Below are 16,739 nucleotides of genomic sequence, written 5' to 3' on the forward strand. Positions count from 1 at the left end.
ACAATCTATAGAAAGAGAAATGTACATCAGGTCCGATCATCCGATTTTCACGTTCGGTTTTTGGACTCGGTTCATGAACGTATTTTGGTTTGGCTCCTGGAATGTGCAAAAAATGACTCCCGGGACTGTCTACAGGGAACACTCGCACATTCGCGGTGTATCAGGACGGCGCGACTGGTCGTCATTAGCGCAGTAACAGTTGCATAAACGGACGAAACCATTTCAAAGAAATGGGGATGTTTCGAAAATAAGCATTTACTCCAATATCAAAACAGCTACGGTAAAAATAAAAAGACGTGCATCATCCCGGACATAATGCAACACCACACGCGAAATTACACAGAAATGCGACGTACGGAAGAATGCGTTTTGGCTGCGAACATCGTCCAAAAAACTTGGCATCTCTTAACCATGGGCAAAAACATCTGGAACCACTTATAAAAACCACCCCGTATCTGCATGAACTTTTTTGAACCCCACTGCTATTCCAAACAACGCGTTTTTCTGGACCATTCCAATTCACGTCGTAATTGTAGGGGTGCGTCTGCGATATTACATTGACCGCGAAAGCAGCAACGGCAAAAATACACATTCATGCATCAACACGGGCATGCCCGCAGACGGCGTATAAAATTGCGTGCCGATTACACAAAGAGAACCCAGTGTTTTGACTGCGAACATGAAAAATCAGCCGATTACAACACTCCGTCCGGAGGTCCTGACCTCCTTCACGGAGTAATAACGTCTACAACTGAATACTTTGTGCTTAATTAAGCATCAAGTATTTCTTAAAATGAGAGGCAGTCTACTGGTAAATTAAGAAAAATGTCTTCCCTCAATGAAAGGAAAGGAGGTGCAAAGAAAGACTTCTACTAAATTTTAGAGAAGCCCTTGCCCAGAAATGATCTATGATAGATATTATACATTTACGTAAATCATTCTGAAAATGGTACATAAAACAGCCGGAAAGCCACGTCGAGAGTTCTATGCGTTTCTCTTTTCCTTCCGCGAGAGAAAGTAGTCCGTTCCACGGCTCCGGGCGTCGACTCGCCTCACAAGAAAGCTTACCGCGGGATTATACAATCACATATCTTCCTTATTGTAACTTATTAATAATATTTAGCCTTCCTAATTTGCTCCCAATGAATTTTGGAGCCGAGAATGTACCTTTCCCCTGTCGATATCATGACCTGAAACTAGGCAATTTTAGTGCAATTTCCCCGTGTATTTTCACCTTGATGCAGATTTCGCACCAACAGGAAATTTGTTGGCTGAGAAAGAGCAAATCTTAAACTTTCTGACGATATTTGACTTATATTCAATTTCGAGTGCGAAACGGGTTTCCCCCGAAATTCGGTAAGGCCATGTCACGGGAGTAGGCAAGCAATTTTAGTGCAATTTCCCCGTGTATTTTCACCTTGATGCAGGTTTCGCGCCAAGAGGAAATTTGTTGGCTGAGAAAGAGCAAATCTTAAACTTTCTGATAGTAGTTGACTTACTTTTGATTTCGAGGGAGAAACGGGTTTCCCCCGAAATTCCGTCAGGCCATGTTACGGGAAAAGGCAGAAATTTACACCAAATAGAACGCGCATCCCTGGCGCGCCGGTACGGTGTCTAAGCTACGTGTGTTCTACGGAGCGCGCTCCTCTCCTACATGTCCTATACATGACCATACATCGCTAGATTTAAATTATTGTCTATCTATGTCTAAACTACTTTTAGTTAGACCACACTGGGTGTTAATTCATCTCATATCTAAACAGGTTCTTTTGATTTTGCACTGAGAATATATGTTTCTGGTCCCTTGATAGCTACGGCCGATCTGAAAACTCGAAACCAGCGTCTGCCTAAACGCGGGGAAACATGATGATTATACTCTCGTAGCTTCCTGACCTTTGAAAAATTAATTATAGCAAGCGGACCATTAGAACTAGAATACCTCACACATTGATTTATGATTGGGGTAATTCAAAGAATAATAATTGTATCCGTTTTTCTCGATTTGAATGACACTGGGTTTAAACAGTTACTTTAGAAAAGTTACATGTATCCACCTGCTGGTTCAGTAAGATGTAGCCTATGGAAGATAACCCAACAATTATGGTCCCTAATCAGGACAGTGCAACATGTACATTGTATGTTGTGATTATTGGTAAGTTTATCCTGGATCTGTTATATCCAATCTACATGTATAGTCCATGTGTACTGCTTACTGTAATAAGATAACAGGTCCTCATGTCCCTAGTTTTACAGAGTAGCACTTGTTTATTTCTACAAGTGCTGGGCCTTGGGAAATCCCTAAACATGTCTCTCTCACATACATGTTAATTGTCCTTTATATTGATTAATCAATTATACACAAAATTACCAAAGAGCCATTAAGGTTGCTTTAACATTTATCTCATTACCAAATAACGAAGTAGTACATTTTGTTGTGGATTGGGATATCAAATACTTGTGATATCAAAGTCTCATTACATTGTGGATCTTTTACAGTACATATATTACTTAACACATGCTTGAAAGTTAGAGTAGACATTGGATGCTGAATCGAATATTAAATACGCTCCCAAATTGTATTAACATTACAATAAACAAAATAAATGGGAATTAAGATCTCTGTACATAATACATCTTATATATATATCCATAATCTCAAGCTAAATATAACATCCTGGTATCCTGCTGGTGACAATCCTGTTGGGCATGGCTTTCACCTGCAAGATGGAAGAATAAGAAAAAATCATTAAGAATGATATAACACCAAATTAAACCCAATTCACTCATTAATCAATTCTGAATCTGAAATGTTATTCAATGCAGACAAGCTGCCTATGTAAATGTCATCTATGAAATTAACATCCTGATCCTCACTAGTTAAAAGTCTTTCTGAATCATCATGAATTTCCCAATTTTGATCAATATGGACTAAATTAGAATATTCAGAATGAAATGTTGAACTTGGCATAGAAGAAATAAGTAATTTAGATTTGGACTGTACAGCTTGTATAGACGTCCCATTCCACCCACTGGGACTTTCAGTGACAGCTGCATAGGGCCCAGGGCTACCACTATTCATGTTGTCTACTATATTGAAGTTACAGTAAAAGAACCTTTTGTCAAGCTATGCAAACTCTTCCAAAGTCAATTTATCCAAAACCCCAGAAATAAATATTTATGAGAATCACTAAAATAACTCTCACCAAGGCAATTTCAGAGTTAATTGCATTAAATCATCAGATTGGCTATAGGAATAAATCAATGCATAATTTATCATGTGAAAAGGATAACTACACTGGCCTTCAGAGACAAAAAAAATTATGGAAGACGTGAAAAGTCTCCTAAAAATTAGAGCTATAAAGAAATGTCCAAAGTTTCAAAATCAGAAAAAGAAATTTCATACTTTTGCATAGTTAACACAACAATAAAATTGCAAACAACAGGATTTGTTTCTTTAGAAATTTGGAACAGGTCACTTTCATGCTGGGGGTTGGTATTTATCAAATGGAATAAATTTGGAGGATTCTTGATGAATAATAGTATTCATATATAAAAAGGATGGCCAGGTGCCAGAATTGATACTATCCTTTAAATCTTTTAGCATAGAAGCAAAACTAGACTCTTGATCATATTTTGGAGAGTTAACTCTTACAGAATACAATACTAAATGAAGGGATTCTATAATATCACAATATCTATAGTATAACATTAAACTATGTTTGGTTTTAGAACTTTTGTGAACCAAAATAAAGTTTCCTTAATCATTTAAGTCCAACCACAGTAGAATGTGTCATAATCAGTACATTACTTTGACTTTTACATTCAAATCTTTTCTTTAACTTGTTTACATTTCTACATAAAGATCACAGGCATCCACAAGAAGTATTGGTTTACTTTCGAAAAAGATTTCTCCAACCTTACAAGAAACCTGGTGCAATGCTATCTGAGGTAGATTTTAGGGGCTAGGGTCTTCCTCAAACTCCAACACTAACACAATTTTGTTCTTTTATTACCTCCGGGTAAGGGATGTATATCCCGAGCGCGGAGGTTTTGTGAGGGAAGACGAAAATTGCGTTCGCACCCGTTTCTCGCGTTTGGGTGGACGGATATGTCTGGGACTTGGTATACGTTTTGCTGTTGGGCTGTAGATGGTGCACGTTGTTTTGGTTTTTTAGTATGTGTGTTTTAGTGCGTGAAAATGATGCGTTTAGACCGCCGATGGACACCCCTTTCAGTGTTGGTCGGGCCTCAGCTTTTGACCTTTGCATGTATAATCACCATTGAGGTCGCGACCACTGATCTGACCTTTCACACAGAGGGGTGTCAGCATTCTTTGAAACTGTTCAGATGTGAACCACATGTGCCGTCAATCAACGTCTCGTGCCTGGTGGGATCGCGCGGGTCGCAGCCAGCGAACTTCCGGGTGGGCCAATGGGTCAGGGGTCAACGCCCTCTTGCGCAATTTCGGATGTTTTCGGCTTACAAATACCGTGGTATACTGTCTCAGACGTTCTCGGGACTCGGTGTATCTTCTGTTAATGGGCTGTAGATGGTGCAGGTTTTTTTTGTTTTATTGTATATGTGTTTTGGGGCGTAAGATTATTTGTATTTCCTTTTCGTGTCTCGGACACCCGTTACTGTGTTTGTTTACATTATCGCTGGTCGCTGAGGGTCGGGCAGCCAGATTCGCCACGGGATGCCTCCTGTCCTTTCTATTTTTGGGCTCCAGTCGGCTAGGGGGGATTAGTGATTTCACACATCATTTAGCCAATTACAAACATTTCGAAACTTTTCGAAAAAAATGGTATTCGCGCGAATTCACTAGTTAATTCAAAGAACAGTCCCAACATGCACCCAACATTCTGCAACATACATTACAATACCCGGAGGTACAAAATCTACGATTTTCCTTGTTCTTAGTTGTATTGGTTGTACTTGTTTAGTGTTAAGTGTCAAGTGGGGCTGTTATCAAAGTAAGTGACTGTATAACCTGAGTGCATTCCCACTTTGTCCTTGTCCTTGAACTTTTTCTTTAAATTTTCCTACTAATTTTTTAAAGATGCCAGGAGAGAGTTTGACATGGTTTGCCAGATACTTACCAATTTTACAGTCGGTGAAGCCTAGGATGATCTGAAACAGAAATGAAAATTCCCCTTGACATCTTTTTCCTAATTCAATACTGAAATGAATGTTAGCTTTATTTTAATAATCAATGATATACATGCTCAACCATTTATAATTTTTACAAATGTCACAAGCTGCGTATAAACATGTATATTGTGCACTGTTTTTTTAATATCATCGAGCACTAGATAGAAGGTACAATACTTGTCTTGCTGTAACTTTAGACACTATGACAAGACATTGTAACAATTTGCAGCAGTCATGCAGCTTTGTTGTTCTTGTATGACAACCAGACATCACGTGATAAAGTTGGCGGGAATTTTTTGCACAAACACACACAGAAGGGATGATTTCTTTTACAAAGTTCGTGATCGATAAGACTCAACTACAACATTAACTACAGTATTTAGAATTCATTCTGTCCTCGTAAAGATCTAACGACTAAGAGTCTGGGTCTAAACGTAGACTAGATTAGTTCACCGGAAACGATTTTACCACTAACATGATGTTTACAAGAAATGAAGCACATATACGCAAATTATTCAACAATGACCGAAATAAAGTCAAACGACAAACGATGAGGTTTAGCCATAAAATTGCAGAAAAAAGTGACCCCAGTTGGCATGGAATTGCAAATATATGCAGACTTCGCACCAACAGGATATTCATAATGGGAGAAAGCCAAAGGTTCAACACATTTTATCCACATATCGTCATATGCAAAATCAAGTGCGAAAGGGGTTTCCCCCGAAATTCAAATGAGACGAAAATTCAGATCAGTCCAGGGCGGCCATTTTGTTCATTTCACTGTACACCGAGTTTGATCACAAAACTACACTAAAACTCATAGAATACCCCTCAAATATGGTTAGTACAGAGAGCACATGATATACACATCTGATACGTACCGCCATCTTGATGCAGAGGCCGAAACTGGTGATGTAATCGGCTGTCAACAACTCGGATGAAATTTCAGCCCGCCGCCCGCGAAAACGTCGTCCTTAGCAACGGCGTTGCTACGGACGGCGGAGTGATACGCTCTGCAAAGAAAACTCGTTCGAAAAGCGTTCGATTCAGTACGTGGCTTTCCGGCTGATAAAATCCCCACCTACAGCACTATCTCACCCTCCGTCTCAGACAAGGATTTAGAGGGCCATTAACAGGTCTTTCTGCTTAGGGCAGTGCAAATACCGTCATGGGCAATATCAGTGTCATTACATGTTTCTCATACTAGTAAATGAACTGATATCACACACAGAGTGAGACAAATCAATGTCATTTCATAGCATTCAATGCTGTCAGGAATGCTGGCAAAAGAATTTGTGTGTGCCATTCTATAGAAATTATATAGAATCCTTGGTCAAAGACAACTAAATAGAATGCAAGACTTCAGATTCTTGTCTTAGTATAATATGAATAGACTTGATAATTGTTTTCACCATGTTTCTTGACTTGCAACAATAATGAAGAACATCTGACTTACAAAGCCATCATAATTAGAATGAATGCTTGTATCCTATATAAAAAGCAGTGTACATGCACGTGTCACCTCAGGCAAGTAACCTGTGACCTTGGCTTTATTATCATCCAGTTACATGTAGCTTTCATACCAGATGATTGAGTTAAAGGCATCCAATGTGATTTCAGGGCAGTAAAACTGGATTTTCTATATCAGTTTCCTGGCCATTTCTTCAGTGCATGAGCATCAACCCTATCCCATAGCACATTGATATCTCTTAGCCAAAAATGTCATGTCGCTGACAGAAAACGGTTGTTTATATTTCATATCATATGCTGATTCTAGCTATTTATTGGTAGCGCCCAAAAATAAAGAGACCCCAAACATAATTTGCGTGTTTTGGGGCTCTTAAAAAATGCTTCACTGAGTTCAAGTATGAAATGATGACAAAAACATGCTAAAAAATGGCAATAAATATCAATATCAGACAGACTTCCTCATCCAGAATATTTTTTGTTTAACCACCTAAAATGGAATTAGAATTCAAATGCATATGCAACACCATTAAAACTAAGGACCGAAAATAACATTGGCACTCCAACCTACTGGGTATGATAAAAAATTGAAATTCAGACGCTGTCTGCAACAGCAATTTCCAAGCAGATCTTATGGTGACAGCAAGACAGTTATGAGTACATGTATGATATCAGAATTGGCAAGACAGTATGTATCCTTTGCACGGCAGTATCCAATATCCCACCCAGCATTTGGCTGGTGGAAAAGAAAAAGATACCAGTGCAAAACAGAAAGCCCGACGAAAATGCCTAAAAACACCTCAAACATAAGCCAAAGCCTTTGTTTAGTTTGTATACCTCTGCTTAGAGGGTTTGTAACAGAATCCAGCACGAACAAAATGCCAACCAGTTTGAGCTCTCTGGAATTTGCAGGTTCTGAGACAGATCTAAGTGTATTTATCCCCCAGAAGTTATATATTAGATGTGCACTGTTAGGGTTTAGCACTGTAGACAAGCACAAGACAAATTGGAAAGACAGTATTCCATTGGAAGGGCAGTATATACATTGTATTTGCCACCTGGAGGCTTACTGGCATGAAAAAAAATACCCGTACAAAAAAGCATGATAAAAATGCCTAAACATTGTTGAATTTGACATGTTTTGTTTTGATCAATTTGACATGTTTTTGATAGTCTTACTTTACTGTTAACTCAATTAGTTAGTTTGTCGTGTTAACTCTATATTATTTTGTATTTATTTTCATTTAATTTGTTTCGTTGTCACTTATTTACAATACACGTGTGTAAAAAGAGGTCAAAACAATTGGATTTTCAGGAGGGCCACTCGATAAACCCTTAGGTTTCTTGGGTTCTCCCGCACATTTGGTTGTACATAAATTCATTACATACTGTTTTTATTTTTATGTGCAAATTGGCAATAAACAAATAAACAACATTTAGTAAAAACATGTCAGAAATACAGTGTACAATATAAGAAGGAGTCTGAACCTCTAATTGGAAAGTAGAGGATTCAAAGCATGGCTTTCAAGAACACAAGCTTTCACAAGTTGCAGGAAATTATTGAGAGTCACTTCGAATTCTGTTCTTTATGAATATGATACATTGTCTTACTGCCATCTGATCCAGCTACCGCCTGCGGTAAAGACTGTAAAGTATTTTACAGCAGGGTTCTGAAGTGAGTGATAAAAGGGTTATATAAAAGTATGCCCTATTTACTATTCTCCTCATGTAGTGTAGGTTCTATGGCTGGGATATACGTCACATGGTGTCTGGAAAATGCTTGAAACACTAGAGCCAATATTTGATTGGTGAAGCTTTCAGGGCACTATGTCATAAGGCTTATAAGTTATAGTACCAATACAATGTTCATGGAACCTATTATTGGACCAGATGTACATAAAATTCAATATTCAAAAGTCAATATTCATAAGTCAAATTGAAAGAGTACATGGTATTTTTTTACTTGGATAATATACGTACTAAAACATTTTAGTGCATTTATTTTCACATCAAATGTGGCCAGTGTTTTGAAATCTTGTCTGTTAATATCAAATTACAACTGCAGTTACATTGACGTCATGTCATAAAAGTATGATGTATATGGAAATAATGTGTCCTGATATGACCTTGTGTCTGTAACAGTGATATAGCCAGCACTTGGTACTCACACAATAGAGGAAATAGTGCATTAAATACACATATAATTACATATTTGGAAGTGTGAAGTTGCTTTAAGTTTCTGCCCAGATGTCTGAATTTCTAGGAAAAATAAACATCTGTCAGTGTTCCAGCCAGCCTGAATTTTTTCAGTCGTTTCAATTTTGTTTGACATAAAATTATCCGCAGCGCTGAAGGCAAAAGCATGACAATCCTAGGGGGGTCTGGGTAAATTTTGACCTGAAACACTATAGTATTGCCTATATAGTGAGCACCAAATGCCCACCTGGCCAGTTAACAAATAATATGTAGCACGAGTGAGTAGAATGACCTATTAAAAGACATTGACAAGTTAAAGGTTAAAGCAAGTTTTCTTTATAATATAAGCTTTTAATGTGGACCAGCATTAACTAGTGTGTTACGCCAAAGGGTCACCCAGGGAGGTTATACCGGCTATACACTACAGATACATATGCCTTTTGCTGCTTTAATTCTGTGTAACTCGTAATTATGAACCCACTCTAATTCAACCTAGAGCCTCAGTGTAATCATTAGATGGTTCAATTTAAAATTTCATACATTAGGTACATTTCAGAAATTCTGCAGCATGAAGATAATTATCTTTTCAAGTTCTTATCTCATGATCCAACATCCACTGTGTCCTTGCACATTCTCAACTAGTAAGACATACATAATTTCAGAAATTAGTCCCTGGGGCTATAGAAAAGACGCATTCAATCAACCAGGGTAAAGGATTACAAAAAATTATTCATACAATAATCAATAAATACAGCATTTATTCAGGCTTTCTAAAAAGGAATAAAACAGTTAATAATGCTACTAATTTGTTTCTTTAGTTCTATTGTGATGGTGAACTGTGTTTGTGTTTACCAGTTCAGTTGATTCAGATGGACATAAAAAGAGAAAGATTGGAATAGTCAGCTATCCGTGAAAATTATGGACAAAATGTACAAGAAACAGAGTTCTGATAGATATAGCACCTGGAAATTTTATAATTTGTGGGAATTCCTGCGTCATGTTCTTTGTAATCTGCAAGAATATAATTTTAAGGTCGAACAAATTGATGGCTTACACAAGGGGAGGGAGCGTAAATTATGCCCGCCGTATGACCGGCAGGTTATGTTTATACAATAAAATATGACTATTCAGACGTCACTGGACAGTCATCCGGATCTGGTGAGTTGAGAATATTATGTGCGGTTGGAAACCGTTCAATTCTCCGTCCAGTCAGAAGCTGGGAGACTGTGCGTGATCGCCTACATACTCGACCAGAGCAAGGTCGATATCATTTTTTGGGCTTCGTCTAGCGCTCTTCAACCAGAAAAAGAACGACCCCTCCGCACACTAATTATTCACGCCCATATTTTTCACATCACGCCACTTCACAACTCACAACTGGCTCACATTGTGTGTCCCACCTCTCAAATTTGGAACAGATCCTCCTCGTATACGTGTAAACTGAACTAAAATGTGACCAACATCAAACACACAAATGTTCGCACCCTAACATTCAGGAACCATTTTTCTTTGATCGAATGAGCAGTGACCAGGAGATAGATACCTGCGTGGTGAATTCTCAATCGGTGCGAGAATTTTAACCAAAGTAAGTCACGATGCTGTCTGAATTACTAAGTTCCTCGTGGCTAGACGTGGATCGTGGTAGTCTCTTGGGCCTGAGTGTGAAATTTGGAGGAAAAATTCCGCTAAATCGCGATCCAGTGATCTGAGGTCTGCAGTGAAGACGTGCGTCAGCTCAGCCGGTCGTTGTGCCAAGTCGAAATCCCGCTTCCTTTTGGACCATTTCTTCTACATTCTACTCATAATCGTTTCAAATAATCTTCGAGAAACATTATCAAACGGCATTCTGACAGAAAATGTATGAGGAACTCACCTTTTTGTGCCAGAAATTGCGAGAAAATGTTGCCTGTCGCAGTACAACGTGCTTCCTTCCCTGACTCCGCTGTTTCGCGATCTCCCCGTAGTTCGCATGCGCGAATACTGAGTTGAGTATAAAACCCGGAAAAACTCAAATTGAAACGAAATGGCTGAAATCAATCAACGCAATACCTGAACGCCGGGTACTTTTTTACCATAAAAAGACAAATTAGGCCACGACTTTAATAAGTATACCCTTTTACTATAGAAGAGTACAAAGGAGGCTGTGAACGATGTTGTTATACCAGCAAAATTCATTATTACATGAAGGTCTGAAGCGTTCATTCTGGTGCTGAGTTTACAGTTTTACGTATGCTCAAGTAAGTAGTGACAATGGTTAAGAAACATCGTCAACTGTCAGGTCGTTGTGAACTAGAAAATATATTCTTTAGTTTGCAAAATGGCAAAATTGTGCCCTGCTCTTTCTCAACAAACAGGCAAAATTGCAATTCCGGGAAAAGTTCATTGCGTAAACCATGCTCTCTGTTACGGCAATTTCTATTGGCTCATGCAGTGGCTTGGGCCAATCGTGAAGCACGTTTTATTTACTCTTTGGCTCTCGAAAATGGCGGACGAAATAAAACTAATTTTCCTTTCTCTTGGGAAATTCCCTGTTCATATTTGTGCATGTCCAAACGACTGGATACGTATCCATGGAAAATATTAGGTGCGCAACCAAAAGGAGATCAGAGTACCTTACTGCAGGTATATTGTTTAATTGTGACTTGATTTCCATCATAATTTTTTGTTGGCAAACTTTCACTTGGTGTGGGAGGGTCCGGCAGGTGGCACAGATTCAGTTTCACTTTCAGTAAATTATGAATCTTCGGACCCTCCTTGGTTTTCCGTAACATCACATTTTTAAATTTATGTGCTGAGCAGTATCATGACTGATATTTGCAGCATAAATACCTATGATTTTTATACGAAAATATGCTTTAGAACTTGGTGTGCATCTTTTTTTGCATAATTTTAGACAAGATATTCACCTGATGTTCACATATATGTATTCATTTTGTTGCCAAGTCGTCCCGGGGACAAGGAAATAAGAAATTGTCAGCCATTTGTTCTTGAGTTAAAATGTAATATTACATATTACATAATTACAATAGTCATAACTGTTACAAAAATGTTGTTGTACTTGTTGTGAAATCCCATAGTATCAACATTTCCCCTTTTTAACAATCAGGAGTTGACACCTGAGATTTAAATGTCTTAAGGATTATCCTGATTTGTTATTTTTACCAGGGGTGGGGTGGGGGGCTTTTCTGGAGTATAAATGTATATCACATTCAATGGTTGGTTCCTTGCTTGTTCGATGGTTGGGTGTCAGATACATTATCATTTGAATGAAAACCAAGCAGATGTCAGGAGGGAAAGACCGGGCGAACCAGCTGGGGCAAATAAAATGAGAAATGACGCAATTCTTTACCACACAGTACTGCTAATAAACTATGTTTGTATTACAAAATCTCCGTAGTAAGAAAGAACTGATGATACATGACAAATGTGACTATCTATGTCCAATCTTATTATTAATGATTATTATTATTGATGATGACGAATCGTTATTAACAAACTGGTCCAATTGTTGTTGTATCCAGGATTAGATTATACCGCTGCTGTTGTCCCTGCCACGGGGGTCGGCAGCAGTCGGCTTGTAGTACTGGTCTGCACTGTGTAAATGTGTCGTGTGTCTTGAAGAACCACAGGAAGAATAGCTACATTTGTTGTAAGCTACATGTAAGTGTGGATCCCAATAAAGTCAAGTCACTCCGCACCTTCAGGCAGCCCTATCCAGTGGGTTTACACCAGCAAGGCCACGCTCTCTAATGTCTTTCTTCACACATTCTGTCCAGGTCTTTTTCGGTCTACCTCAACCTCTGCTGCTAGGTAGCTGCAGATCAATGATGTTATCAATACAGCCACTGGCATCATAGTCGGTGGGACTGCACGACAGACTTGATGTCTTCTAGGCCGAGCTTGGCAAGCAAGGTTGCAGATGGTGTCAAGTCACCATTATTTGACTTTTGAGTCACACATCGTTATCCCATCTTGGCCCTTGATTTGCTTTTTTTAAAGCCTTTCTTGTTTTTTTTTTCCACAGAAGTACTAGTCTGAACCCTATCATAAGGATGGCTGCTCCCCCCACACTGTACACCTGTGCCCTGTGTGGTCAGGACGGGCTGACAGATCCCGACATGAGGTCTCACATGGTCGTGGTATGGAAACTTTTACATCTTGAGACAAATACTAGTATAATAATTTTCGGTCTATCTCTTGTATTCTGCTTGAAGCTGTACACATACTAGTAATATCCACTTGTTCAACAGAGAATATGCAACAATGGTCTAGGTAAGAGTGGTACAAATCTAAAATGGCCTAGTTACAAGTTGGAACTACAAATATATACATGTACAATCTACAGCACTGGCGAAGCTTTCTGAAATGTGTTTGACTAACCTGGGATCCTGGTCTCGACTGATCTGAAAGCATAGCCTGGGTTCCATCCTGGTTAGTTTACGTCCCCTCCCACAGTCGCTACCACCAACCAGCGACTGTGGGAGCGGACGTAAACTAACCAGGATGCGCATATGGAACCCAGGCTACTGAAAGCAAGCGGGCTAACTGATTTCCTAGCTGCTCTCACCAGCTATACTACCATTGGCTCATGTCAATGAACATGTAAATGTGCTAAAAGTATAATGTCTCTACTCAGCACTACACTAGCCTCCATAGCATGCCAAAAACCGGGGGGTTTGGGGGTCTTCAGGGTCGTTGGGATCTTTTATGTGCTACCGATATTTTCTGATCATATAGACAACATAGCCGGCCTGGTTGAATTACCCCCGTAACTGGGCTAATCAGAAAACAGCCGAAGACCACCAAACCCCCAGTTCTATAAGCCTGCTACGGAGGCTAGTAGTACTACACCATATAGGTCATGTTGGTTCCCTGGATCCAACACATGTTTTGTACGTTTTTTGTGCAGGTACACCAGGAGGAGACCATCTCCTGCCCCTTCTGTACCCTGGCTGGAGTCAGCTATGACGAGATGGAGCTGCACATCAACACAGTCCACACAGACGACATGGACATCGGCATGGAGGAGGCCATGTTCATCGACCAAGAGATGGAACGAGAGAAAAGAAACGGCGAGAAGAATGCAGAGGAAAAGGAGACCCCAGAAGCACAAGGTAGTTGTTTCAGACAGAACGTAGCACTCTCAACAGAAGAGGATGATGCTTGTTTCAGCCAAGACTTTAGAATGAGCATTTGTGAAAATGATGTCGGAGATGAAGAAAATATGGAAGATGGTGCAAAAGGAAGGATTGCGTTGAACAGTCAATCTTGGTCGGATGACGGCGTCTTGGCAGCCGACTCAGAAGAGGAACTTGAAGGAGTCAGTGACAAGAGAAGGAAGTTGGATGAATGCGATGTGCAATATGTTAGTGATAGTGACAGTGATGTCAGAAATGATAATCATTTACAGCTCAGCAATGACAGTCGGGATGGAAATCCTGGCAAGGAACACTCTCCTACCACGCAGTACGCAAAGAACGGTCTGTCCACAAATTCTTCTTCCTCAGCAAGCGAAAGTCTGTCGCCAGATTCCGTGGATAACAACTACCCAAACAGAAATCAGGAAAAGTCCTCCCCGATAAACCATCGCCATGGCAACCCGCACCCATTGCATCATGGGAAGAATGGCAACAAGGAACATCTTTCAGCCAAGACTGGAAATCCTCACAAGAAAGTTGATAACCCCAAGAGTAAGGTCAGAAAGACTTCACAGCAAAAGGCCAACATCAACATAACTGACAGTGACGTTGGTGCGCTAGCGTCTAGGATTGAGGATGAAGAGATGGGGTGTCCCTTCTGTAACATCAGGGGCATCCCTTCCATGGATTTGAACGCGCACGTGAACAGGGCCCACGCTGATTTGCTGAGCCCCGAGAAGGCTGGTTCGTCCAACACGGGACAGTTCGACAACGATACAGTGTGCCCCATGTGTGGGCTGCAAGGGCTGGTGGGAGACCTGTTTGCACAACATGTGGAAGGGCATTTCCAGGAAGAACAGAGAGGTAAGTACAGCTTTTCCAGGAAGAACAGAGAGGTAAGTACAGCTTTTCCAGGAAGAACAGAGAGGTAAGTACAGCTTTTCCAGGAAGAACCGAGAGGTAAGTACAGCATTTCCAGGAAGAACAGAAAGATAAGTACAGTATTTCCAGGAAAAACAGAGAGGTAAGTACATCATACATTTCCAGGAAGAACAGAGAGGTAAGTACAGCATTTCCAGGAAGAACAGAGAGGTATTAGTATAGCATTTCCTGGAAGAACAGAGAGGTATTATATCTGTCACATGACTCATGAGTCACTCAACTGTTAACATAATCATGAGTACACGATGTATATGCAACTGCAAGTTAAATGTTCTGAAGTGTACTTGTCACCCAAAGTCACCCACTCTAAAAATGTGTCCGTGGCAATTTCTAACACAGGCCACGTGCGCCACCTCCAAGAGTCTATTGTGACTTTTTTGTTTCTCTCCATGTTCCACAGAGCTTTCTGACCATGCCCTGGCCGCTCAGCTACAGGAACAGGAAGAGGCAGAAACCCGCCGCAGGAAACAGAAAGAAGAAGAGGAATTCAGAAGACTCCAGGTTTGTTTGTTTGTTTATAAAGATTAATGTTACAATTTACACTATTCTTCCTGAAGTCCACAAGAATCGGCAATACAATAAATAGAATGTAAATAACAAAACTTCAAATGAGCAGGAGAGGTCAGTACGTGGTCAACATAAAGTAACTGAAACATAATAAATCGAAATCGAAATTTAGACAAATTAGCACAGTACTGTCTCTGGTGCTGAATGGCAATCTAGAGGACAGATACTGTCATGTACAACCATTATGTTTGGTCATTGAATAGATGGCTTGCACTGAAACAATCAAAGACTAATGATATTAAAAGTACTTTCCCACATCATTTTCTCATGTATCCATCCATGCAAGACCTATCCACTTAGATTTGTCCTCATAAATTAATAACATAATGAACTAAACTTGACCAAAATAGGAAAGTTTAGACCCTGCCTGTCCCTTATTGATGAAGAGTGTCCAAACAGGACCAAAATTTTCAAGAAAAAAAGGGATTTTCAAACTTTTAAGATATTGTTTGATGTCGGTAACAAAAGTCTTGTAGTTACCGGTATATATTATTGACAAATACAGTGGCAGCCAGTTAATTGCAAAACGCTTATAAGAAAAAGTCTGCTAATTGAAAAGAATTGTGAAAACCCAAACCGTTTCCCATTGACACCATTGTTTATCACGCCCCTTATTTGCAACACATTTTCAACCAAAAACATGCCAAACAAATCACCAAAATCGGCGGAAAATTTCTTATATCAAGACATCAAGCCGCCAAAAGGGACGAAGTTGTCTGTTTTGAACCACAAAGGAGGCCGAAATTTACGTTGATCGAGCGGTCGGGCGCACATCAGCACTACGTAATGAGAAGCGCGAGCCGGTTCATAGCCGCCAAATGCGGCATGCTCTTGTGTTCTTTTTGCCTGTTTATTCCAAGAACGTTTAATTTCTCATACAACTCATTTTTTAACTAGAAAAAGGCCAATATTTGCTTTGGAGCAAATACAGCGATGGGTTCACCACATTTTACCACATGGCAGGGAAAGAATGAGAAACACAAGGGAAAACAATGATTTACATTGATATAACTATAATATGAAGTAACATACAACTAAAACAACAGTTGGATAGCTATTCCCTACTTTATTGGTTAGGATTTTTAATTGCATAATGCAAACTGTTGATTTTCAAAATAAAATAAAAAACGTTCATGCCCCGCATTCCAATGCTGGAGCAGAAAAGCTTGAAATACCTACCAAAACACTTGAATAAAGACATACTGTCAGTATGGAAATGCTCTGTGCAGGTGTTAATCAAGTTAAATCCCAACAGCCAATCAGCAAGAAATGCTCTGT

The 16,739-nt window shown here is 39.6% G+C and overlaps 3 protein-coding genes and 1 long non-coding RNA gene across 7 annotated transcripts in view; 2 read left to right on the top strand and 2 right to left on the bottom strand.

Annotated features, from left to right (window-relative positions):
- LOC109472496 (importin subunit alpha-7-like) overlaps positions 1-10,809 on the bottom strand; it is a 35,332-nt gene extending 24,523 nt beyond the window's left edge. For all 4 annotated transcript variants that reach the window (XM_019772276.1, XM_019772275.1, XM_019772274.1 and 1 more), the window contains exon 1: positions 10,688-10,809. In XM_019772276.1, the coding sequence (XP_019627835.1) occupies positions 10,688-10,785 (98 nt within the window). In that variant the 5' untranslated portion in view covers positions 10,786-10,809. The remainder of the gene's footprint in view (positions 1-10,687) is intronic.
- Positions 1-16,739, top strand: part of LOC109472494 — a 116,328-nt gene that overhangs the window by 60,983 nt on the left and 38,606 nt on the right. The gene's annotated exons all lie outside the window — the stretch shown is intronic.
- Positions 2,318-6,134, bottom strand: LOC109472504. The gene is made up of 3 exons (XR_002140378.1): positions 6,033-6,134; positions 5,100-5,130; positions 2,318-2,717 (listed from the first exon to the last, which is right to left on the bottom strand). It is a non-coding gene; the product is annotated as an uncharacterized LOC109472504 (long non-coding RNA).
- The window catches only part of LOC109472495 (zinc finger with UFM1-specific peptidase domain protein-like), a 13,743-nt gene continuing 8,249 nt past the window's right edge, over positions 11,246-16,739 (top strand). The window contains exons 1-4 of the mRNA XM_019772272.1: positions 11,246-11,436; positions 12,839-12,953; positions 13,724-14,816; positions 15,295-15,395. Coding sequence (XP_019627831.1) covers positions 12,867-12,953; positions 13,724-14,816; positions 15,295-15,395 — 1,281 coding nt within the window. The 5' untranslated portion in view covers positions 11,246-11,436; positions 12,839-12,866. The remainder of the gene's footprint in view (positions 11,437-12,838; positions 12,954-13,723; positions 14,817-15,294; positions 15,396-16,739) is intronic.

Source organism: Branchiostoma belcheri, unplaced genomic scaffold (assembly GCF_001625305.1).
Source record: "Branchiostoma belcheri isolate BF01 breed outbred unplaced genomic scaffold, Haploidv18h27 scaffold279, whole genome shotgun sequence".
Lineage (NCBI taxonomy): Eukaryota > Metazoa > Chordata > Leptocardii > Amphioxiformes > Branchiostomatidae > Branchiostoma > Branchiostoma belcheri.